The sequence below is a fragment of the Podarcis bocagei genome, assembly GCF_964188305.1.
Source record: "Podarcis bocagei genome assembly, chromosome: 10".
NCBI lineage: Eukaryota > Metazoa > Chordata > Lepidosauria > Squamata > Lacertidae > Podarcis > Podarcis bocagei.
Genome location: NC_138135.1, coordinates 44,445,714 through 44,470,211, shown reverse-complemented (window position 1 = coordinate 44,470,211; position 24,498 = coordinate 44,445,714). Strand labels below are relative to the sequence as shown.

Genomic DNA, 24,498 nt, shown 5'->3' with positions numbered 1-24,498 from the left:
ACCTTCGCTAGGAGGTCGTCGATTCGGGGCATGGGGAAGTCCGATGGCTTGGTCCCACTGTTCAAAATGCGATAGTCCACGACCAGTCTTTTTTGGGGCGTGTCTCGCTTTTTAACAAAGAATACAGGACTGCCCCCTGCTGCCTTGGACTCTCTGATGAAACCGCGCTCCAAATTATGATCTATAAACTCCTTGAGTTCTTGCAGTTCGTCCTCTGACATGGAATACAGTTTCCCTTTAGGCAGCGCCGCCCCCGGCAGCAGGTCAATTTTGCAGTCATATGGTCTGTGAGGGGGTAGTCTGTCCGCCTCCTTTTCGCAGAAAACTTCCAAAAATTCTGCGTACTTGTGGGGAATCGCTTGCAGCGTGCCTAGCAGCAGCTGTGACTCCTCTTCCTCTCCTTCCTGCCGGGGCACGATGCAGTGTTCAGCACAAAAGGAAGAGCCGAAGATCAGCTGCCTCTGGTACCAAGCCAGCGTTGGGCTGTGCTTGTCCAGCCAACTCATTCCCAATACAATGGGCGTATCCGATAGCTGAGTGACATTGAAGCTGATGACTTCTCTGTGATTCCCAAGTCGCATCACCATCGGTGGCGTCTGCTTCACCACTTGCCCCCCTAGCAGCTCCCTGCCATCCACCGTGACAACCTGCAGGGGCAGTGTGGCCGGCAGCAACTGTATAGCGTGTTTGTCGACAAAGTCCTGCCCTATAAAGTCCGCGTTGCTGCCCGAGTCCACGGTGATTGGCACGTCCATGGTGATGCCATTGGGCAGCTGGAGAGATGCGGTGAGCCTCACTACTGGTTTGGGCGGGAGGGGGTTCACGGGCTGTAAAATTTCTGGGGACTGCGTCACTAACACGTCTGGCTGGGCCCCAGTGCCTCTTCCTCCAGCCAGACTGCGTCGTTTCCCTGCTGTGGTCCACCTTGCTGCGTCGCTGCAGTCACCATTGCTGAGGCTGCAGTGAGCTTGTGGGGCCTCTGGGGACACTCTTTCGCCATGTGCCCTGGCTCCTCACAGACGTAACACTTCCTGTTCCCTCTAGGAGGCTTCGCTTTCACTGCTGCCGGTGCTAGGGCTCTGGTTGCTGACTGAGCCCTTGCACCTCCCACCTCCATAGGTTCCGCTCCTCCTCCTGGTGGAGGCGTGGATTGCGCCCACGCTGCGTCTCTGGGAAGGAAGGAGGGGCCCCTGGCTGGTTCGCGCCCTCCACGCCCTTCGTCCCTGCTCCACGGACGTTCTTCCAGCCGCACCCCCACTGCCAGTGCCCTCTGAACGACCTCCTGGGTGGTCCGGGGTCTCTCCCCCCTCGCGATTTCATCTTTAATCGAGCTGTGCAACCCCTCCCAAAAGAGGTCTCTCACAGGGGCCGAATCTCTGTCCCATTCCAGGGCACCGACCAAAGCGAAAAAGCGGGCATGATATTGCCTTACGCTGGCCCTCCCTTGCCTTAGTCCATGCACCTCCTTCCGGGCAAGATCCACGTCAATGCTTGATAAAAAACACCCATCCATCGCTTTAATAAAGGCATCCGCATCTCGGAGCGCCGGATCCTTATCTCTCCATAGATTGTGCAGCCATGCTTTAGCATCCCCATGCAAATGGGACATGATGAATCCCACCTTCTCTTGCTCATCTCTAAAGTCTTTATTCAGCAGTTGCAGTGCGCACAGTACATCTGCTCTAAAGTTGGGATACTGTTGCAGGTTCCCATCGAAGTGAGAGACCAGACCGCCTGTACGTCTCGCCAACCCAATTCCCTCCTGTCTGGGTGTCTGCTTTGTAAGCACGTCTAACCTGACTTGGAGATCCCTGCAGGCGGCAGCTGCCTCCTCCTCTCTCTTCCGGGATGCGAGAGCCTCTGCAGTCAGTTGTGACACTGCTTTTCTGAGTTCCTCTATCTGCTGCTCAGCCGTCATGTCGGCTGCCGTTCGTGAGCTCGCTGGTAGGCACCTGCTTCTCTCCCCTCCTCGAGGCTGTAGATGCCCACACTTGGCAGACGGAGCTTACTGTCAGAGCTGCTCGAAGATCCTAGCTCACAGAGGATCACGCTAGCCAGCGATCATTAAGTAAAAGTCTTTATTGAGTAACAGTTTCCATTTTCAAGCTGCTGCGTGCAACTCTACGTCTAGTAGCTAGATCGGCGAAGCTCCGTCTGATTCTCCGCCCCTTGTGCACCAACTTAATATCCTAGCCCTGCTCCACCTTTTCCGCCTGACTGTTCTCCTCTGGGTCCCTCTGCCCCCCGGGGTTTCTTCCTTCCGGGATTCTTCTGACGCTGACCCGGACCCTCCTGCCTCCTTGCGCCGGGCTTTAGGACCTGGCTCCCTTTCCGGGCTGCTTACTGCGCCGCCTTCCTCTGCATTTGAACTTGGCGCGCGCGCCCAACCTTCCACTTTCCGCTTAACCGTTTCTTCGCTCCCCGATGGAGGTGTGGCCACTCCTGACTCATGCCCCCCCTCCTGTGGTGAGCTGCCAGCGCTTGCCCCCTGGCTCCCTTCCTCCTCCCTGCTCCCTAGCGGTGACGCTGGTCCCGATTTCCAACTGCTCTCCTCTGAGTCCCCTCTGGCTCTATCTTCCTGGGGTGCCCCCCTAAACTCCCCCCTTGCCCTGGCCACTGGTGCTCCTTTCTGTGAATCCTCTGATTCACTGGAAAGACTCGGAGATCTCGGGTCGTCGTCATCACTCATCCTTTCTTCTGCCTCCTCCCCTTCGCTCTCTGTTTCCTCCCTTGCCCTTGCCTCTGCTCCTAAACCCCTGACATCTATGAATTATGATTATTTTATTTTCAGTCATCACTTTACACCATGAATCCCGAGGTGAATTACATCAATACAAAAACACCCCCCCAAAAACGTACAAAATACATATGATAAAATTCATACCAACAAGAAGTAGCCTAAACCCCAATTGAAATGGGTCCAGAAATTAGTCCTATCCATTATCCTGGATTGGGTTGGTGGTCATCCACTCAAAGAACTCGCCCGGGAACATTTGCTACTGATCTAAAATTGTTGCTCTAACATCTCTGACTCTGGATGCCAGCACTGATATGAAGGTAAGGTGCAAAAGAAGAAAATTTCATGCCCTTTTAATCAGTGTGTAGCAGAGGGGATTTCAGCAGGTATAGCTTACAAGATCTACTAAGTTTCCTCTTCTCTACTAGTTTTAATGGTTCAGAACTGTGTCTACATATGTTGAAAATCCCCTTCTATACCAAGAAAAGGTGCCTTAGCCCTGGGCACCCTACATGAGGAACACTGATCATAATGGACTGGCACTGGAACACAGATGCCCAGTCCTTTGAACTGATACATACAGTGGTGTCCCGCAAGACGAATGCCCCGCAAGACGGAAAACTCGCTAGACGAAAGAGTTCTCCATTTTGGAGGTGCTTCGCAAAACGAATCTCCTATGGGCTTGCTTCGCAAGACGACAATGTCTTGCGAGTTCCTGCTGGTTTTTTTTTCTTCCTCCCCCCCCCCTTTTTCTAAGCCGCAAGCCGCTTATCAGCTGATCCGATCAGCAGATAAGCCGCTAATAGCGCTAAGCCACTTATCAGCTGATCCGATCAGCAGATAAGCCGCTAAAAGCCTCTAAAAGCCTCTAATAGCGCTAATAGCGCTAATCCGCTAATCCTTCAATGGGCTTGCTTCGCAAGACGAAAAAAACCGCTAGACAAAGAGAATCACAGAACGGATTCTTTTCGTCTTGCGAGGCACCACTGTATGAGCAGACAATAATAATCTTCTAAAGAATGAATTTCTGAGTCCAGACTATAAGCCATATCATATTGCTATAACTTCTATTAAGCTCAGCTTTGAGTCTCTGTGGTCTGTGGGCAGACTTTGAAACTGGTTGTACCTCTCTTATCTGTTTTTCATTTCATCACTGAATCCTATACAGTGGGAGTGACTAATCGGTGGCTCTCAGAACGCTGCAGGTCTACAAGTCCCATCATCTCCGACAATCGACTTTCCTGGCTGGGGCTGATCGGAGTTGGAGTCGAACAACATCTGGAGAATCACGGGTCTCCATCTCTCAGCTAGGAAAAAAACAACCAAAAGAAGGGGGGCATGGAAACAGTCTCACTTGTGAAATTTAATAATTACAGTACCACTGAAGAGAGAAAAAGAAGTGTGAGATACCACTTAAAGTGGTTGCCAGTGTCTCTTCTTCTCCTAATCAAATCCAGCCCTTGAATGTTATTGTCTCAGCAAGTCAATAAACAGGGGGAACTTGCAGCTCTGTTTCTGTTTTATCTGAAAATGTCTGAAGCTAAAAAGAAATGTGCTGGAAGATTTGATGCAGCTCCTAACAAAGGCTATTTACACCTCAAGGTATGGTCACACAGAGCTGATTTTTCCATGTATGCTTTTTCTCACTTTCATCCACACATGAGTACTTCAAATTTAAACCTAAATTGATATTTCCCACCCACACCTGAAGCCCCTTTTGGGCATGCACACAGGTATTTGTTTACCCATGTGCACACACCGTTTGGGGTTTTTTAATGTTTTCATGGAATAGGACAATAACAAATTATCACCAAAGCCCAAGGTTTCAAGCATACTTTGCAAAGGAAAAAATGGCAATCGACCAGTTTTGAGCAAAAGAGCAGCTTTAAAAATAAATATATATCTGTGTGTCCCTCTTGGCTCTGCCACATAAGCAGTCAACAGCCAAGGAGCACCTTGCCAGGGCAGGTAGAGGCATGGGGCACCTTTGACTTCCAGGACCCCCGCCCAACACAAAAAGCTGCTGTGTGACTCAGAGAAGAACATGAACAGCACATGTCTATCTCACACAAGCACATACAGTAAAGATAGGTCGGGATAGCAAATTAGGGGAGAGGAGTTTGGAAACAGCATTTTTCCTTTTCTTTCCCACCTCCTGTACCTGCTAAGGCCAATTTTATTTTTATTTCTAACAAAGCTGTTTTGTGCAGGAGAAGTTCTGAACAAAACAGCAGGTGTTGGGGTTTTTGTTTTTTTTTAAGATTTGCTTTAAATGTTCTTTCAGCAGCAATTAGGGGAAGCAGGCATGCTGCATCCTTTCCTTTGGGCTGATGGGAACAAAATGGCTACATTATCCTCAAGAGAAGAACAAACAGAGGTAGAGGATGATAGATGGCACCCAGCAAAACAGTGTGTGTGTGTGTGTGTGTGTGTGTGTAATCTGCCCGCACAATGTGCTTCAGTGCATCCACGCACTAGCAACATACAGTTTTGTGTTGTATTTATCACTTACTGTATTATCCACAGCTTAGGAAAATCCAAAAATGTGGGTTGTGACTTGGATGAGAATGCTGGTCAGATCACAACATACTTTTTTTGGAAATATTTTTTATTTGATTTTATAAATGTATAATTATAGCAAAACAACCATTCACATCCACATTTACAGATTCCTCCAAATCTCTGTACTTCCCACCTGCCGTCCACAGGCCCTATTATTAAACATTTTCTTCTGCATCTTTTCCAATAATCTATATTTTATATAACATCATTGTCTCCATAGTACCTGCTATATTACAAGTGTCATTGCACTCCTGCTAATGTTTCCATTTGTTTATAGTGCTCTCCAAGATAAATTATAATTTTTCCCATTCTTTATTAAAGTTTTGGTCTTCTTGGTTCCTGAGCTTTCTGGTCAGTTTTGCCATTTCGGCATAATCCAACCGTTTGATTTGCCATTCTTCTCTGGTAGGGACTTTATCTTCTTTCCAACTCTGGGTTAAGATCATAACATACATTTAAAGCACATCCAACACACACTTAAAACACATGTCCCCCCCCAAAAAAAAATAATCCTAGGAACTGTCACTTTCCCCTCACAGAGCTACAATTCCCAGCACCCTTAACAAAGATTGGGGCAGGGGGAGTCATGTGTTTTAAATGTGTAGTGCGGATTGCCCCGATGTCATGTGGGCAAAGTGGAAAACATGCACCCCTGAGATGCATTAAAGTAGGGAGAAGTCAATTATTATATAGAGGATATGAGCATGTATAGAATAAGTAGACCATCTAGGTAAATGTAAAGGAAAAGAAGACATTGATCCAGGGGCGGAGGAAAGGGGGTGCGGTGGGTACGGTCCGCCCTGGTTGTCCTCACTGAGGGGGGGGTGACAAAATGGTGGGTGGCACTCACCGCAGGGCCTGCAGCGTGCCTGAGCCACGCATCTCTCCTGGGAGTGACACGGTGGCTTGGGCACATGCAGGCTCCACACTGCCCAAACAGTCCACCTGCTCCCTCCCCCCCCCAGCTGTAGGGCGGCTGAGTGGGAGTAGGCAGGCAGACTCCGGAGGTCCCGCGGTGTGCCCTGTGGGAGGCTCGCCCTACCCCTATAGGCAGCCCGCCTCACCCCTGGACGCACCGCCCCAGGCGCCCAAGCAGCTTCCTCCGCCGCTGCGTTTATCTGTAAATTTTAAATTGCAATTTATTTATTTTTTAAAAAAGATGCATTAACATACCCAAAATCTATGCAGATGACCTGTATTTCAGTGAAAAGCCAATTACTCTGTCATGCCACATTTGGTGCACCATTAAGATTAGTATTAATTCCGACTGTCAGGGAAATAAATTCCACGGCCAAAGACACACTGAAGCAGGAGCCATGCAAATGTTTCCTTTCCCCTGAAGGGTTTTCTTCTCCTGTCAGGACCTGAAAAACCCCAGGAAGGGAAATTGCTTTTGAAACTTGTACCTTTTTGCTTGCTGTGTTCTGTGAGTCAGAGGCCTCTGCCTGCCCCGGCACCACCCTCCTACCTTGCTATCTCTGGAGAGCTTCACAGTTCCCTGCTCAGCTGCACACCCATCGTCTCCCGCAGATGCAGTTCCAGCAAGGAATGGAAGGAATGCAAGCACAAAATCCCAACCTGGAGGAGGCACAGCACATGCAGCGTTCTGTTCCCTGCCCAGGAAGTGTTGGTGCGCTTGGGTTTTTACTTACATTTTCCTCCTGTGGAAATAAATGGTTCAGACTTCTTTGTATTTGCATCAATAGTATACACAGTTAGGCAATTTTGTCCGATACACACATTTTTTTGCAAATAAGTTTGCCTTACTGTAATGAGTTTTGTTGTTATTTTCAATCATACGTATTTGTATTTATTTGTTACCATATGCATTTTTATAAAGCACACTTTACCCGGGAATATATGCACTGTTTTATACATTACTTATCATGAGAACTGCATTGCAAGATTTGGCGATGTGCAGATTTTGAAAGATGGCTGTGTTTTGGTTCCCATATTGTTTTGGATAGTGTGAATTTGATGAAGTTCACAGCTGAATTTGTTAAGTGTGTGTTTAAAAGCAAAGCGAACCGAATTCCTCCCCCGCCCTTAATTCCAACCCTGCCGCAAGCTAAGAAGGGAACTACTGAATTTGCCAGTCCTCCTTATGACTTGCTTACACCTGAGGCTGCTTCCCCCAGGAAGGCTCTTCAAGGCTTCCTCTCCAGCCAGTACCTGCCACACCCAGACGAGGAGTCTAGCTCCCTTTCTGCTTCATCAGACAGGCACCACTTATCCCAAGATTAATCCTGCTTCTGGCCCATTCATTTGCCACCTTCACCCTCCTCCCTTTCGTACACCCTGCTCTCGATTAGAGTGTTCACTGCCTACTATGGACACACCTTGGAATTCCCCAAAACAAAGAGGGACTGTCTGGATCAGAGCTGCAATAAACCATCTTAAAAAGCAATCACAGAAGGACTGCAAATGGGTGCCTGTAATCCACTAACCATTTTCCTTGACACCCTGACATTTAATTTGATTCCAAAGGCTCTTGCCAATTTGCAGCTTAACAGTTCTAAGCCTTATATACTTTCTATCTCTATTATTAAGGAAAACCTCACAAGGTTGTTTAATCTTCACACCTGTTTGTCACTCTCTGCTACCGGCAGTGCAAAGGAATTTGAGTACCAACAAATCACTTTCACGGAAGTTTTTTATTTTTACAAATAACAAAGGCATATATTTGCTTAATCCATTGTGCATAACATTTCCAGGATAATAAAGTGGGAGCTAATAACCACAGCTGAGTCAATAATATTACTATATTGAAGACATCTGTATCCCACATTTCCACAATAGTTATAGCAAAAAGCAACAACAACCAAGGAAACTTGATGACCAGTAGGTTCCATTAGCAGTGTTGAAGATCAATGATAACTGGGGTGTATTTGTGTGCGCACATGTGCGCCCACTTCCTGACTGCCATGCAAATTTTGTGCAATAACTACTATAATATTTGGTTATGTATATACCTTAGACAGGAACGAGCAGGCAACAGAGGGAGCATTTTGACAACAACTGTCAAATAATGTATTTTAAGTGTTCAACTCCACATGCTTGTTAAGTATTTTAGTTAAGTCTGAGAGGAGCAATTAGCATGGAGGTTTAGATATAGAATAAGACACAGAGGGAGAAAAAAAGGAAATGAGGCAAGTATAACTGAGATGTTTTTCACATATATTTTGAATTCCTAGTAAATCATCTGTCTCTTGTTACTCAGAAAGAAAAGTTCCATCAATGTTTGTGTGTATGCAGAAAAGTAATATACAAGAAGCTTCCTTTTAAACTTGCTTTATAGTTTCAGAATATTTTGCATAGATTTGTCACAAAGCCCAACTAAAACTATTAAGCAGGAAAAAAAATCTTTTGTCATAAATTTAAGAGACAAACCTTCATCCCAGGTTTTCTTGTCTTGTTTAATGCATTTTTGAGTTAATATAAAGTGTGCCTTCTTGAACTCTGTAAGATGTTTGCATTATTTTACTCAGTATTTACATTTTACTAAATTGTTGCTGAAATCTTGCAGAATAATATTAATATGAAAAGATGAGTTCTAGTTACTATTATTTTATTAAATTCTTTCAAACATAAAACAACATACAAATACATAATAAAATATAGTTACTATAGTTTTAAAGCCTGGTTAATTTGTTAAACAGCTTTTTGTCTAGTTCATTCCGACTTTTGGGCCAACTACCTTTTGTTAATTCAAGCATTTGCTATATGAGAGCTTATGGAAGGCACACACACACACACACACACACACACACACACACACACACACACACACATGCAAGCCCTGTCTCCAACATTCCTGGCTGGACAAACTGGTTGAAAGTGCTTAGAAACCTCCCCATGATCAGGAACTTACAAAAGTCTGAAGAGTAGCCCACATTTCCTGGGATGTTAGAGGCTGGGCTTTCTTAGCAGACCTTGCACCTTGGGTGAATTAGATTGGAATAATCACTTACAGCTTCTAGAGTTCAAAAGCTTTTTTCATGCAGGTACTATTTACAGGATGAGTAGAGATGAGAGAGAGAAAATAACAGGCATTCCACCACATTGGGAAAGAAAAGCAAACAAAATGGCTCAGCTTTTAGGGGTGGAGTTAACACAGGCAAAACAAATACTGTATCAAGCAAGTGCTGGTTAGATTGCTAGACAAACAATGCCCCCTGTAGGTTTTAAGCAACATTATCTTAAGCTTAAGAAGCTTAAGAGAAGGAATTGTATTTGGGTACAATCCTCCAACAGGCTTATCAGTGTTTTAAGCCCTCATATGTTCAGGTGAATGTGTTTGATAATTAATTATTATCAAGAATGGAGCTTTGCTTATCTATATTTGCAGCTGCAACAGCTTTCTGTCTCTTGGAAGCTTAGACAATGGCCTGATCCACACGTCACTGTTTATTTAAAAAGCCATGGTTTATTTGATCACCTGAACCAGGTCCAGTGGTTTAATTGTGGTTTGTTAACCATAAATGAACCACACTCATGAAGCAGTTTGTTGTTGGCTTATACATTTTGGCTTAACTATGGCTTAGTGTTGCATGTGAGCCTAATAAATAGCTTTGATAAAGATAGAGTTCAGTGGAAGAAAGAGCTGGTTAGTTAGTAAAAATGTTTTCCATCTTTTTTATGATGTGAAATGATTGTGACTGAGTGGAAATATTTTTGGAGTTCTTAGAAATAATTAAGTATCCCCCCCCCAAAAAAAAACCCCTAGAAGTCAAAGGAAGAAAACTGAAAGAAACTAGTATATGACCTAAGTTCAACAGTCTTGTTTATGGAACGTTATTCTGGAAAATGCTGACCTGGAAATAAAATAAACATTATCTACATGTTATAAATTGAACTTTGCACTATTGTTAAGATCAGTGACCCTTTTAAGATTTGCAAGATCATGTGAAATACTGATATAAATATGGTGGACGGTGCTGCGAGATTTCAGGAAGCTACCAACTGCTCTTCTATCTTGACTTGTCCTTTGGTACAGCTAGAAAGATCATGAGGGTAAGAATTTTGATATAAAGTCATGTTCCTTAGGAATCCTTAGAACATTTTTGAAGTGTGTTTTTGCTTATCACCCCTAAACGTTTCATACTAGTATGCATCTGTGCTGTGCTCTCATATCATGTCTTATAACTTGTAAATATTCTGTTCGATTTTTTGAGAAGTAAATAAGTTTTTAAAAAACAAAACCTACTTCAGTTAGGCTTAATCTGAGCAGACATAGAGCTTGCATAATGAATAAGAACTTGTGGTTTTTCTTTAGTCTAATGTGGTCAGCTTCCTATGTGCCTTACTATGGAAAACCTGTGGCCCTTAAGATGCTGTGGGACTCCAGCTCCCATCAGCCCCAGCCAGCATGGAAGTATGGGATAATAGGAGCTATAGTCCCACAACATCTGGAGAGTAACAGGTTCCCTATTGCTGCCCTGTGTTATATGCAATAAATCACAGCAAATGTATTGAAAGAGAAAGAGAGAGAGAGAGAGAGAGAACATTCATATAGTTATTGTTTCAGCACTGACATCTCAAACACGAGGAGCTTCAGGCTGCAATTCCAAACCTCCCTCCCTGGAAGTAAGCCCCATTGAACTCGACAAGTCTTACTTCTGAGGAGAAATGCACAAAAGTCACGCTGTTAGATACTGAAGCATGGCTAAATATTCCGGAATGAAACAACTTTAACTTTTCTGTCAACAGCTCCAAACTAGGGCAGTTTATGAACTGATTTATTGTAAATATAAACTAGGGTTTTAAAATCAGTATTTTATTTCTCCTCAAGTTTAGAAGTATGTTTTGCTCTGGCCTCTGGAGAGCAGTGTATGGCTGTGAGCCATTTTGTGGAAAGGGGAGAAAGAAATATTTTTGGTGCCAATGTTTAGGAAAATGTAGCATGAGCCTCACAGAACACAGAAAAAAGGAACAGGACAAAGTATTTGCGGTTTTTTGGGAGGTGGGGAGTACTCCACAGTATCAAGATGTTATATTATCTGAAGGAAAGTAATTAAAAACAAAAACAACAGAGTTGGAGAAAGGAAGTGGCTGTTTGCCAATGTTTGGAGCATTTGCTTCAGTCTGTTTGGTTTCCTTTGACAGCCATGGGGTTCCTGCAGTGTGTTGGTTTAAAAGTCTGGTCACAGCCTTAAGGTTAAGACAGCATAAGATATTCAAGAATGAAAATCTAAAAGACAACATTTGGCTTTTAGCTAGAATTATCTTCCTCCAACGTACGGTACATATCGTAATAATTTTCAACCAATAGCCAGATTAAGGTTTTTTGTTTTTGTTTTTTTAAAACACTTCCATAAGGGCTCAAAATGATCCACATGCAGTTACCTTCGCTGCAATTCTATATGGTAGGCTTGGTTGGTATCTACAGCACAAAGAGCCAGCCTCGCAGTGGTAATAGATACTGTCCATAGAAAACAAACCGTGGCACATAAAATGGAAATTCTGGCAGACAAAACAGATGTGATGTTAGAAGAAGTGTGATAAGATCTTTCAAAAGTTGATGAGCAACTGCATAGCACTGCACGGACCATGGGCAGAGTTATAATGGTGTAATTGCACTTGGGTCCATGATACATGCAAGAGGCTGCAGGCTCTAAGCTTTCTTTCTTTCTTCCTTCCTTCCTTCCTTCCTTCCTTCCTTTCCTTTCCTTTCCTTTCCTTTCCTTTCCTTTCCTTTCCTTTCCTTTCCTTTCCTTTCCTTTCCTTTCCTTTCCTTTCCTTTCCTTTCCTTTCCTTTCCTTTCCTTTCAGCCTCTAGTCCTAACTAAAAGGAAAGTTATAAAGCAAAATGTGCAGGCATACTTCTAAACAATTTTTGTGAAATAAGCCAGGCTGGCTGCTCCCACTTTTCAGTGTTTTTAGCCAATGAGTAAAGTAAGAATTGTGACTGATATGTGAGTTGGTTAGGTTATAGGAATCCCCAGTTGCTGTTTTCTCCCTTCCTTTTAGGTGCACTTTTCTTCCCTGTTTTATTTTCCAGCCCTTGGAATCTTCATAGCTCTAAAGCCCTGCTAGATTCCCCTTCTTCCTAACAACCAAGATACAGCTTTCCTTTGTCTGAACTCCCAAGTGCAGCTAGGTGCTGACTTCAGACTCCATGAGATTGGCTGTTCTTCATGGAAAACCTCTGCAGCCAACCAATCCTCGAAGAGACTTGTAAAAACTACACAGGACTTTTGGCAACTGTCAGTTCTTCAAAGCACCCATTACCAGACACCATTGTGATTTCAGGTAATGGGTAGATGGAGAGCCCCACCTGTCTGTCAAATTTGGGATAGGGGAGATAAATACTGGGCCCACCAGCCAAATCCAATTCTTTCACTTCTGTTGTAGCTAATACTGAGCTGGACTAACAGTCTACCTCACTATAAAGCAGCTTCTTATAAATAGGTCTATCCAATATTAAGGGGAACCTTCCTCAATCTAATGGGACTCCCATTAGCCTCAGTTGGCATGATCAATGAGCAGGGATGAAAGGAGTTGTAGTCCACAACATCTGGAGGGCCCCAGCTACAGAAGGTGGAATAATGATAAACCTAGGAATTAGGTTTTCCTGGCTCCACTTAGAAATGCAACATTTCTTTCCCACTGCTATGGGGCATGAAGACAACTGCTGCTCCTGACAGTCAAAGGAATGCACTCTGTCTGCAGTACAATCTGGCGAGGCGTGTAGGTTTTCAAGCTCATAATGTTACATTTCAAGCAAACAGAAATGGTTTTATTCTTCTAGAGTTTATTATTAAAAAATTCCTTCTGGAGATAGAAGCAACATGGTCGTTTCCTTAAGCTAACAAAAACAATAGAATTGACTTTGTTCTCATCCATTGTTTGACTTTGTTTTTGTCACACAGCCACATCATACACACGAAATGCTAACTGGGATAAGAAACTATGCTGGCCAGGCTGGTGTCGTGACCTAAACATCTCTACATTTGAGTCACTCTTAGAAATACTCATTTGCAGGGCAGACCTCCCTGTCCTTCAGCTATTCTACTTGCTATTTTGTGACATGAATCAGTTTGGTGGTGTTAGACTGTGTCTTCACTGCCTCTATTCTCTACCTTAATTAGTATGTTTAGAATAAGAAACCTTTCTAGCTAAGTTATGTCCTTCCAATAATAAACAACTTGTTGTTTTCTTACTTCATAAGTGGGGGGGGGGCAGATTTTGGTAACATGGCACCTGAGCCAGGGCAAAATTTGGTGACCCCACTATGTATTATTTTTACAATAATTTTTTATTTTATTTATTATTATTTTGCACCCCTTTGGCTCAGAGCCCTATGTTTGAAATGAATCTGTAGGATACTGCCTCTGTCCCATCTCAAAGCTGCTTGAATATGCCGAGTAGTAGACACTTAATTGGCAGCTGCAATTGAAAAGTGCATCATTGTTGCAAAGAGCCTTCAGGCAAAAGCAGAGATTAGCATTCTTCCTACAGAAAAAACATAGTCATTCAACAGACTTGGCCTGCAGAATCTGCCCAAATTAGAGATAATAATGGGCTGTGTCAAACAGCCAATAGTCAATGTCTTTTTCAAATGCAGTCTTGTGCAATAGATGGAAATTCCCTTAGTTCGGAACAAAAGGATTTTGTTTAGTATAGAAGGTCTTGGAATGTAAAGCAAGAAAAGAGTCAGTCAACATTGTCTTATTATGGCGTGGCTCAATGATAAACCCTTGGCACAGAGGTCTATCATGTGGCAAGTATGATCAAGAGCTGCTATATAAATTTTAGGGAGTTTGGAAACAGAAGCTGGTAATAAGCAGCACCCCCTACTACATCCATAGGGTATGAATTAAACACATTGTCATAGAAAGATTTTACATAGAACAAATGGAGCACCTGGTGAGAGTTTATTTTCTTATAGATCTATCAAGCAGATTGGGTCATGTGTACAACAGCAACTAAATAACAGGATGATAGATTAATAATAATAATTTATTATTTATACCCCGCCCATCTGGCTAGGTTTCCCTAGCCACTCTGGGTGGCTTCCAACAGAATATTAAAATACAATAGTCTATTAAACATTAAAAGCTTCCCTAAACAAGGCTGCCTTCAGATGTCTTCTAAAAGTCTGGTAGTTGTTTTTGTCTTTGACATCTGGTGGGAGGGCGTTCCACAGAGCGGGTGCCACTACTGAGAAGGCCCTCTGCCTGGTTCCCTGTAACTTGGCTTCTCGCAGCGAGGGAACTGCCAGAAGGCCCTTGGTGCTGGACCTCAGTGTCCGGGCAGAACGATGGGAGTTGAGACGCTCCTTCAGGTATACTGGACCGAGGCCATTGAAGGTTGTATGAAGGTTGTATTGGCACAATATTATACAGTGCATGTATTTGTATGAATTCAGAGATTGTTGGCCAAGTTACACTCTCCCAATGCCATTTATACAATCCCCAGGATTGCATCCAGAATGCCAGTGCTTTGGTTGGTCTGCAAGAGGAAATGCAACATTTTAGAAGGCACCATGATAGAATAAACCAGTTTACCAGTGTGGTGTAGTGGTTAAGAGCGGTCGTCTCGTAATCTGGGGAACCGGGTTCGCGTCTCCGCTCTTCCACATGCAGCTGCTGGGTGACCTTGGGCCAGTCACACTTCTTTGAAGTCTCTCAGCCCCACTCACCTCACAGTGTGTTTGTTGTGGGGGAGGAAGGGAAAGGAGAAGGTTAGCCGCTTTGAGACTCCTTAAAGGGAGTGAAAGGCGGGATATCAAATCCAAACTCTTCTTCTTCTTTACACTGCCCAAAGTAGGAATTAAGATTGCATGCAGTTGCACAGTGGCCCAACCCCTATAAGTAAGGGGGTTGGAGGTCGTGGCACCTTCCTGTTTCATGAAACAGGATAGGCCTCTCCTGGGTGAATAATCTGTTCATTACCAATTGTAGATCTAAGAACACAGGCTGCCATTTTAGCACATATGTTCCTGGGAGTAAGTTCCATTAAACCCAATAAGGCTTATTTATGAATAGGAATGTATAGGGTTGCACTTACATTCCCTGCAGGATTGTGCTACATGTCTGTGGAAAACTAGGATGAGGGAGGTTGTACCTATAATAGAATACTTAGCACAAAAACTCCATTTTAACAAAAGCAAAACATTCTTATCGAGCCTTTGCATTTGACTAAACTGGCATTCACAATTTAACTCTGCCACAAGGAATTTAGGAGGAAACATTTGGACTAGCAAATTGTAGAATAATGACTTTTAGCTCTGTAAATATTTATGCCCTTAGAAACTAGCTACTCTGACAGTTTGTAATGGTTTACCATGGCAAAGTGGTTAGATATAAGCTACAAACCATTTATCTGGAAGAGTCTTGTCATTTAAATAAGACTCGAGATTCTTTTCTAACACGCATGTTTTGTTGTTTAACGAACCTGGGCTGTCACTTCTGCCCATTAGTACAGCTTTCAGAGGCAGAAGACTACCACCTTTTATTAGGACAGACCAGACTTCAGTGTTTTCTATTTAGAGCCCAGATTGTTTCAAGGGGAAAAGGGAAGAAGCGCACTGGGAAAAGAATGGTTCTCTTCCTGAGGTGTAAGGGGGTGTCCTAGGCTAGGACAGGGCTGTGGCAACATTGGCTGTCCAGATGTTATTGGATGACCCATCAGCAACAGCCAGCATGGCCAATTGTCAGGAATGACGGAAATCGGAAAGCCACAGGTTTCCTAATGGTGCCTTAACAAAACAGGGTATGTGACTTTACCTTGGGATCTTTCTAGACTACAGCCAGGCTATAGCCTTCTATTTACAGCCCTTGGATCTAGGAGAATTATAATACCTGACAGTAGCAGCCTGTTCCTACCTCAGTGTGGCCCTATCTAAAATTCCCTTAGGCCCATCAACAGTAGAATAGGGAGAATGTTGCTCTTCCTCTCCCCAGTTCAGAGGCATGTGTTGTTCACACACGTTTTCCCTGATGAGGCGTGTTGTACAACCTACCTTTGCCCAGGAATCACTTGGTGTGTGAATTGTCCTGAGAGTTAAACGATGGAGTTCAGCAAGCAGCAGCAGAAATTGGTGAGGGTGGGGTGGAAGGAGAGGGGAGAGAACACAGAGCTAGAGCAAAATACGGTAGACTAAAAAAGAGAGATCCTTTTGCCTCTACTGTAGTTTTTTTTTATCAGGAGGAGGGATTCACAAATGTGGTGGGAGAACAGAGAAATAGGGAAGAAATTGCATGCTTTTTCATGGTTAAATATAGTAGTGCAGATCTGAGTTAATGAAAATGCAAAAGTGGTCCTTGGAATGTTTTGGGTTGTGCACTCAGGGGCCTCTAAAGTTAACTTGAAAAATTAAAAAGATATTCAATAGAATGGATTGCTGTCATGGGATTACATTTGCAATAATGGAAAACACACATCAGTTTCTCAATCTCACAATTATTATTTAGTCCCGGGTCTAACACTTTTTGTGAGGGGGGTTGCTGGCTGGCAGGGATAAAGAAAGCCCACCTTGACTTAATCATGGATACCTGGTTAAATGTAACTGGATCAAAAAAATGAGGGACCCAATAGGATACTTTGATTCCTGGCTCTCTTCAGTTAAAAAAACAACAATTCTGTTTCCAGATAAACAAAAAAAGCATGCACACACCTTACTAAGCATTCAATAAATCTCTCAACACAAAACAATTATTAACTATAACTAAAAGAGAGTAAGTGTGCATATATATTCCTTTATTGCTAAGTGATGGTTCAGTGACTTTTTTTTTAAAACAACCCTTAATAAATTTTATAACTCTGGGCTTCATCTAAAGATCATTTTTAGCAACAGCTATTGCAGAGTACTAGTAACAAACAACATCCAAAACTAGAACAGAATATAAGCAACAGACCAATTGACAACTGTTTCAATTGAAGTAAGAAATCCTTGCATTGCTCTACATGCGCTGCTATGTGGTGTGGTGAGCAATTTCTGCAAACACAACTGGTTTGCATATGATATGTATACAACAATAAAGGTGGCTGGGATTAACAGATGTGGACATTTTTAAGAGAAGTTTGGTAGTCATTTGTGTAATTCGGCAATGTACTTATTCAGTTTCTCTTTGATTCTGCAAGCTTTACTATGCATAACATGCTTCTGCTGGTAAGTCCTACCCCTCTCACTATCACAGCCATGGAAACATTAGTAACATCTCAGGCACAAGGCCAACAGTTTTGACATTAGAAAAGGGTCCTGGAGGGAATTGAGAATGGGCACGTATTCCATTACTTCATCTCTTTGTGTGTTCTCTTTCACAAACATTGAATCCTGATCTCATTGAAGGGATTCTGGAAATCTTCAGCCTTGCAGCTAACAGGAAGTGGAATACTGTACTATACGGCTGGAGCCAACCTAGGTCATGCTAGATTGAGAAGTGTTGCTATCTGCTGGATGATAACACATCAGGTTTAGATGCCAAAAGTGAATGAACCTTACCCATCTCTGTCCCCTGATCAATCCCTCTGAAAGTTATAAAAATGAGAAGTTCTATAAGAATACAGAGAATCTGATACCACGGACTAAAATCCAACACTTTATAAAAAATGCATCCCATCTGCCTCCTTGGAAAAAAATAAAAGTTATATGATCATATAATTTTCCCCGTTAACTGGAATGAGACCAGAGTTTCCCAAACTTGGGTCTCCTGATGTTTGGGGACTACAATTCCCTTCATCCCTGACCATTGGTCCTGCTAGCTAGGGATGATGGGATTTGTAGTCTTGAGACTCAAATTTGGGTCTATACTCTTTCCCTTATACTTACTGCAGCATGCTTTTGTCTCACTATATCAACCATGCTAAAGGTATCTTGAAGCAGTTACAATAAAATCATCTGAGGCTTCATATATAGATTCTTATCTAATGAAACTGTCAATGAGTCACAGCACACCAGGTAGTCCAAAATTAAAGCAGATAAGACAACACTGCTCTTGCCTGCAATTCCTCTCCATCTTGCAACTCAAAACATTTAGAACTGCCAGCTATATAGTAGGTAATTAATGCATGTCATATTTTTTGGAGCAGAAGTAAAGGTGGAGAGGAGAGGAAGTCAGGTATATTGTTCTTTTTGCGAGCCAACAATCTGTTGGAGAAATTAACAGTTTTGACCACCATGATTTTTGAAACAAAGGACGACCCCTTAAGGATATGGCTGGAAACCCTAGACATCTTGAGGCTCCTTTCTATAGCATATGTGCACTCAAGGCTTGGTCCTCTAGTCCAGGTTGAAGAGTGAGAACGTATAAGCTGTTGAATAACACCACCCATTTATGCAGATCTACACAGGACATTTTCATGGCTTGTTTTAATGGTTTGTGCTTTGAGCAATGAGGAACACTGTGTTAACTGAAGTCAACATGACAACAATTGCTAAATTCACAGGGCAACCCTGCATATGCCTACTCAGAAGTGAGTGCAATGCGATTTACTCCCAGGTAAATGGGATTACAGTTGCAGCCTCAACAACCATCCCAGAGAACCAAATGCAACCCCATTCTTCCATGCAAATGTTATTTTACATTAAATATATGCATGTAATTTAAGTTTACATGCCTCATTTTCTAACAGTTTCTTAAAACTTTTGTAAGTGAGGCATAGGGCTTTTGTTTTGGATTAAAGTTCAAGGCATGGTTCACTTGCACTCACAAATGTGTATTTCATCACCTCTCAAATGGAAAGGCACTGTTAGGGCAGCCTAACAGAGATTGCCTCAAGAGTCATGCCCACTTTTTTGTTTGTTTACCCCATCCATCACAGTTCAGGGATAGGACATTGTTTCTTGGTAACATGGTTTCTGAGACATTGTCCACACTGAGCAGCACAGTCTGTATCACAAAATCCTGATGCGTTCCTACTACCCCCAACTTGGGACAATGTTATTTCCCAAATACAGCCACAGGGGTGAATTATCTGCTATAAGGAGTGCAGAGTAGCGGTTAGAACAGTCGAAGCATCCAATATGTAGCTTAATATTTCAAGTTGCTCCCTTTGCCTCTCCCAATGGCACAACATTTGAGAACCACTGCACTACTAACATGCCATGAAAACTTCTTCCCAAAGCCTTGTGGCGTATTATTGCAAATTGACATTATAGAGGCTGCAGCACCACAGGAACACCAGTTCCATCCGTAGCATACACTGCTAAGCAGTACTTGCAATGCCTTTCTTCATATAGGGCACAGAGCTCCACTTCACTTCACATCAGAAAAGGCTTTGGGTTTGGGAGGGGCTTTACTCTGGACTATTCTCAAGGCCAGATTGTTCTCAGGACTAACAGCATTTATATTTAAACCAAAAGGGAACGGTGCACTCCCAAGATAAGATCTGGCACCAGTGGTTTATAAGTGGTATTTCATTGTTCGTAACATAAAATATTGATGCAGACAACGGATGTTAGTGTGTAACAGAGCATGCAACATACTTTATTTTAACAAATATTAGTGTTATTCCAGATGTTTTTCTATAATACTTTTAGAGGGCCCAAAAATAATGAACTTCCCTTTTGTACTATATTAACAAATTTTATCACAGCTTCAAAAACCATTATGAATCACAGATAATCCTGATAATCCATTTAATACCAATGCTCATAAAACTTACAAAATGATCCACTATCCTTTATTAAATTTTGCAAGATAGAAATAATTGATGTAAACCATAGCATACCACTCTCATAGAGGTGAGATTCAGCCGTAACAGTTTCAATCCAATAAACCATGGCTTATTGGACTGAGAACAAACGTTGTCCTGCACTCTCCCACATTTCGTTCCCTCATGCACTGTGATGCAATGCTTGGGGGGGGGGAGGTGTCTTAAACCAGTTTCCCACTGAATCTCTGACTGCAAACCAGGATATGAAATGAAGACTCATTGTTCTCAGTTCAATACTATGGTTTAATGGACCATGATCATTGTATCTGAACCAGGCCATAGCGTTTGTTAACTGGAAAGAGTGGATTTCCCCTTGTATAAAAGAATAATTTTTCCTGTCGACACGCAAGCATTGTGATTAACCTATAATACACGACACAGACATTTTCCTAAAGACTACTAGTGTTGATAACGATTGGTGATTGATGATTTATAAAACATTTTTTTTTTGTCACAAAGCAGCTATACAGGGGATGGGAGATACTATATACCATTGTCAGTATTTCAGATATAGTACAAAATAAAATCACAAAATACAGGATTCTTTGTAGAATAAGTAACACAGCTGTAAAATGTTTCACATCAGTACTGTAGTAAGGCACCCACACTTTACAAGTAGCAAAATATATATTTTGAATCTGTGTAAACAAAGTTTACTCCAATTACTTCCACTCATTTAGAGTGGAAAAGACAAAAAAGTGATGTTTGTATAGACCAAAATTCAATCTTGGCAATCAAATGCTCTTAAAAGCTGGATAATACACATTCAAAATAAAGACATACAGAACAATCAAGAACATGACATTTGAGATGTCTGTGTTTGGATTAATTAACTTGGGAAATGCAAGGGAGTGAGTGTAGAAGTACTCACAAAATCTGAATCTATTTCATTGAAGGAAGAGTATTATGCAAAACATTCATTCTACTCCCCTCAATAATAATAAATAGAAAGACAGTTGTTCTGACACATTGCAGCAAAGACATATTGTAGCCTTGATCTTGAAACATTCAATCAGTAGTTTTCGTATTTCATTCCTTGTTGAGTCTTTCAACTTCTACCTTGTCAGCTGTCCAACAACTTTTAAGAGTGTCTTATTTTCCTGCTTTAATTGCTCGTTTTCATCTTCTATATCATCTAGGTCCTTTGAGAAGGAAACATAGCAAGGGGTACAGTTATTAATTCATCAAGTCATTTCCTTAATGGCCTGGATTATATCACATTACTATATAAGAGCAAAATGGCAGACGACAAAAGCTGTTTGCTAAACACAAACAAAGCAAGTTTAATATATATGGGCATTAACAGCTTTTAAATTTACATTGAGTAAAGTAAATATCCCATTACCACATAAATAGATTTTGCTATAAGCATGTACAATGTAATCTGAAAATGCGGAAGTAAATCAAAATTTGCAAGATTAGTAAAATGTTTTGTGTTATATACACTGGAAAAAATTGAGCTCTCTTAAGAGAGAATGCATAAATGGATGGCTGTGCTTGAAATGTGTGACCAATGTTACTTACTGAACTGCTCTTTTGTAATGGAAAAATCTTCACACATTAAAAATGGTTAGTGTACTGCTTCTGTTACTTTTATGCCTGAAACCACGACAAATTTCAAAGCCAAACCAGATGGGACCTCAGTCATGTGATGCCAATGTCTGTTCCAAATTGGGACTCCCGCTGCAGTCCGAATCAGGACCCGCATACCTGCTGTTCATCTTCAGACTACAACCTGACGCAGACACACCAGAGGCCCAAACTGATGCAGGTTTCTAGTAGAGAAAGGGTCAACGCCCTCCTACATCTTGCCCTAGTTAACCCCCCCATGTCTGCACAATTGCAAAGCATCTATTTCCCTCCTCACGATGTCCACTTATGCCCAGTATTTTTCTCATTAAAGACTGGGTTTATTACAGATCAAGTAATGTTTGATTAAGGAGTACTTTCTGTGACATGCAATGTCCTAGATTCCCTGCACATGACCAAACACCATGGGTGAGATCCAATGTACTATTAGTGCAAGAAGTTTGAAAGCTGACATGAAGGCAGTGGTGCACAATGTCTTTTTTGAGTTTGAGGCACAATTTGAATTTGGCTAGGAGCAAGATTCCTGCTAAGTGGAATGGCACTCTTAATGGTTATCACACCATGGGTGAGAAACGACGAGATTACCACCAGCAGCACTGTGGAATGGTGCATACTCTCTCTTTGAGGTTTTTGTGTCTGGGGTAACTGGACACCAGCAGCAAATGGTTGTGCGTACAATGCTGTTGTGTTACTGAGTCCATACTTCTAGACATGGGAATTTTTTTTCTGTGCCAGAATAGTTATAACTATATTTTAACTACTGTACATTATTACCAGTAGTCCAAACATTATTTCCAAATTAGCTGCTGGGCCCGAGGATGGAAACTTAAAAATGCTTCGAGCATTTTGCCAAGTGCCATATATATGAAACGATGAGAAAGCAGATAAAGGGTAAAATTGAGAATTGTTGCGCAAGCCAGGAAGGGTGGGGGATCCTTAAGGCACTGGAGAAGAGATGAAATAAAAGCCTAGAAAACCTTGTGTTCTTTGCCAGCAATACAAAGGAGATTTCTGCATTAAGTGACATCTGCTCCAACTGTTACTTATACACTACTATACCTAATTTTCCAGGAAACACCTTATTGTCTGAAACTTGCCCCAGGTAAATCCTTGCCCCTATGTTTGCATTTTAGGAATGGCCTGCTAAAATTGTGTTAATGAGAGTTGCTAGAATTGTCATTGTTCAGGGTTCTGCCCCCTGCCAAAGATGATCTTCTGCCATCTGGCAAAGACATATTTATTTATACAGGCCTTTAGGTTATACACTGACAAATAAATATGCTGTAATTGGTTTTAACTGGTTGTTTTTATTGATGTTTTTCCTATCTAAGTTTTACCCTGTATTTTATTGGTTTATTGTATCCTGGCAGCTTTGAATTTTATTTATTTATAATGTTTTTAACTCTTGAATTGTTCTCGTTTCAATGTTTGTAGTGCTGGGCTTCTTTAAGAGGAAGGGCAGAAGAAAAATCTAATAAGTAATAAGAACAAATATGTAGAAACGTAATCTGAGTGGGTCTGGGGAGGTGGTTGAATCTTGCCTCTAATGCACATGCACATAACCACACATGAACATCAAGGTGTCATGGTGTATGAAGGCTATCATTCCACATGCTGGTGAAGCTTATTAGGCCATGAGTGTGGTACAAACAAGATTGTGCCACACTCATAGCCTAAATTGAAGTGTTCTTCTTGCCATGCAATTATCATGCCACATGGTGGCCCTGCCCATACTGTTGTATACCCTACCCACTCCCAAGCTGTGGGCATGTCTGCAGGGAAGAAGCCTGCCAAATGAACACTCGCTGTACAATCTGGATTAAAGCTCAGAACAGGTGGTGCCCATTCAACAGGTTTCACCTTTGCAGACATGCCCCAAAATGTGGTGGTGAATTGGCAGGTGCCCCATAGGCAAGGACAGGAGACCTTGCCCCCCCCCGGTGATGTTGATTGTGTGTGTGTGTGTATTATTTTTACCCCACCTATCTGGCTGGGTTCTTTAAAGAACAAATTTAAAACAAGCACCTCAACAAGGCTGTTGAAGAGTGAATGGGCACATCAGATAAAATAGTGGGTTTGGTATGAGTGGGATGTGGGTGGCGCTGTGGGTTAAACCACTGTGACACTTGGGCTTCCCAATCGAAAGGTTGGCAGTTCGAATCCCCACAATGGGGTGAGCTCCTATTGTTCGGTCCCAGCTCCTGCCAACCTAGCAGTTTGGCACGCAGTGCAAGTAGATAAATAGGTATCACTCAGGAGGGAAGGTAAACGGCATTTCTGTGCGCTGCCCTGGTTTCGCCAGAAGCAGCTTAGTGGCCACATGACCCAGAAAAACTGTCTGCAGAAGCGGACAAATGCCGGCTCCCTCGGCCTGTAAAGTGAGATGAGCACCGCAACCCCAGAGTTGTTCACGACTGGACTTAATTGTCAGGGGTCCCTTTACCTTTACCTTGGTATGAGAATATGGTTGTTATAAGCATGTTCCTGTTTTCTCCTGTAAATTGTTGGAACATATGGAACTGGGCATTCAGCTGGAGAGTTCTTAGAAATGTTCACATCATTTTTGTAAACTGCTTTGAAGCTTCTTCTTTTTTACACTCAAGTGGTGTATAAAATTTAATAAAATAAAATAAAATAAAATAAAATAACTCTACCCACTACAGCTGCATGCCCCTGTAGCATCAACTGTAGCAGTACCCTAAAAAAAATCAGCTGTGCACATTTCTACCTTCCATCCATACAATGGGCATCTGGATAACTTCCAGTATCTCAAGAGAGGAAAAGGTGGGGAGAAGTGAGATTTAAAGGTTAGTGGCCCATAAGAAATGAGCAAAAGCTAATTGAAAGCAAGTAAAGAATGACGTGAAATCAAATTTCAAAAACAAAGCAGTCATGTCAGGACAGCACTTTGAGGTCAGCAGCTAACTTCATCTGGGGTCGAGAACATGT

General features: G+C 42.4%; 1 protein-coding gene and 1 long non-coding RNA gene across 2 annotated transcripts in view; one reads left to right on the top strand and one right to left on the bottom strand.

Annotated features, from left to right (window-relative positions):
- Positions 1-10,212: 10,212 nt before the first annotated feature.
- LOC308596351 overlaps positions 10,213-24,498 on the top strand; it is a 30,827-nt gene continuing 16,541 nt past the window's right edge. The window contains exon 1 of the long non-coding RNA XR_014012481.1: positions 10,213-10,312. This is a non-coding gene — a long non-coding RNA (uncharacterized lncRNA). The remainder of the gene's footprint in view (positions 10,313-24,498) is intronic.
- PAWR (pro-apoptotic WT1 regulator) overlaps positions 19,702-24,498 on the bottom strand; it is a 61,403-nt gene continuing 56,606 nt past the window's right edge. The window contains exon 6 of the mRNA XM_081211276.1: positions 19,702-21,101. Within this exon, the coding sequence (XP_081067402.1) occupies positions 21,015-21,101 (87 nt within the window). The 3' untranslated portion in view covers positions 19,702-21,014. The remainder of the gene's footprint in view (positions 21,102-24,498) is intronic.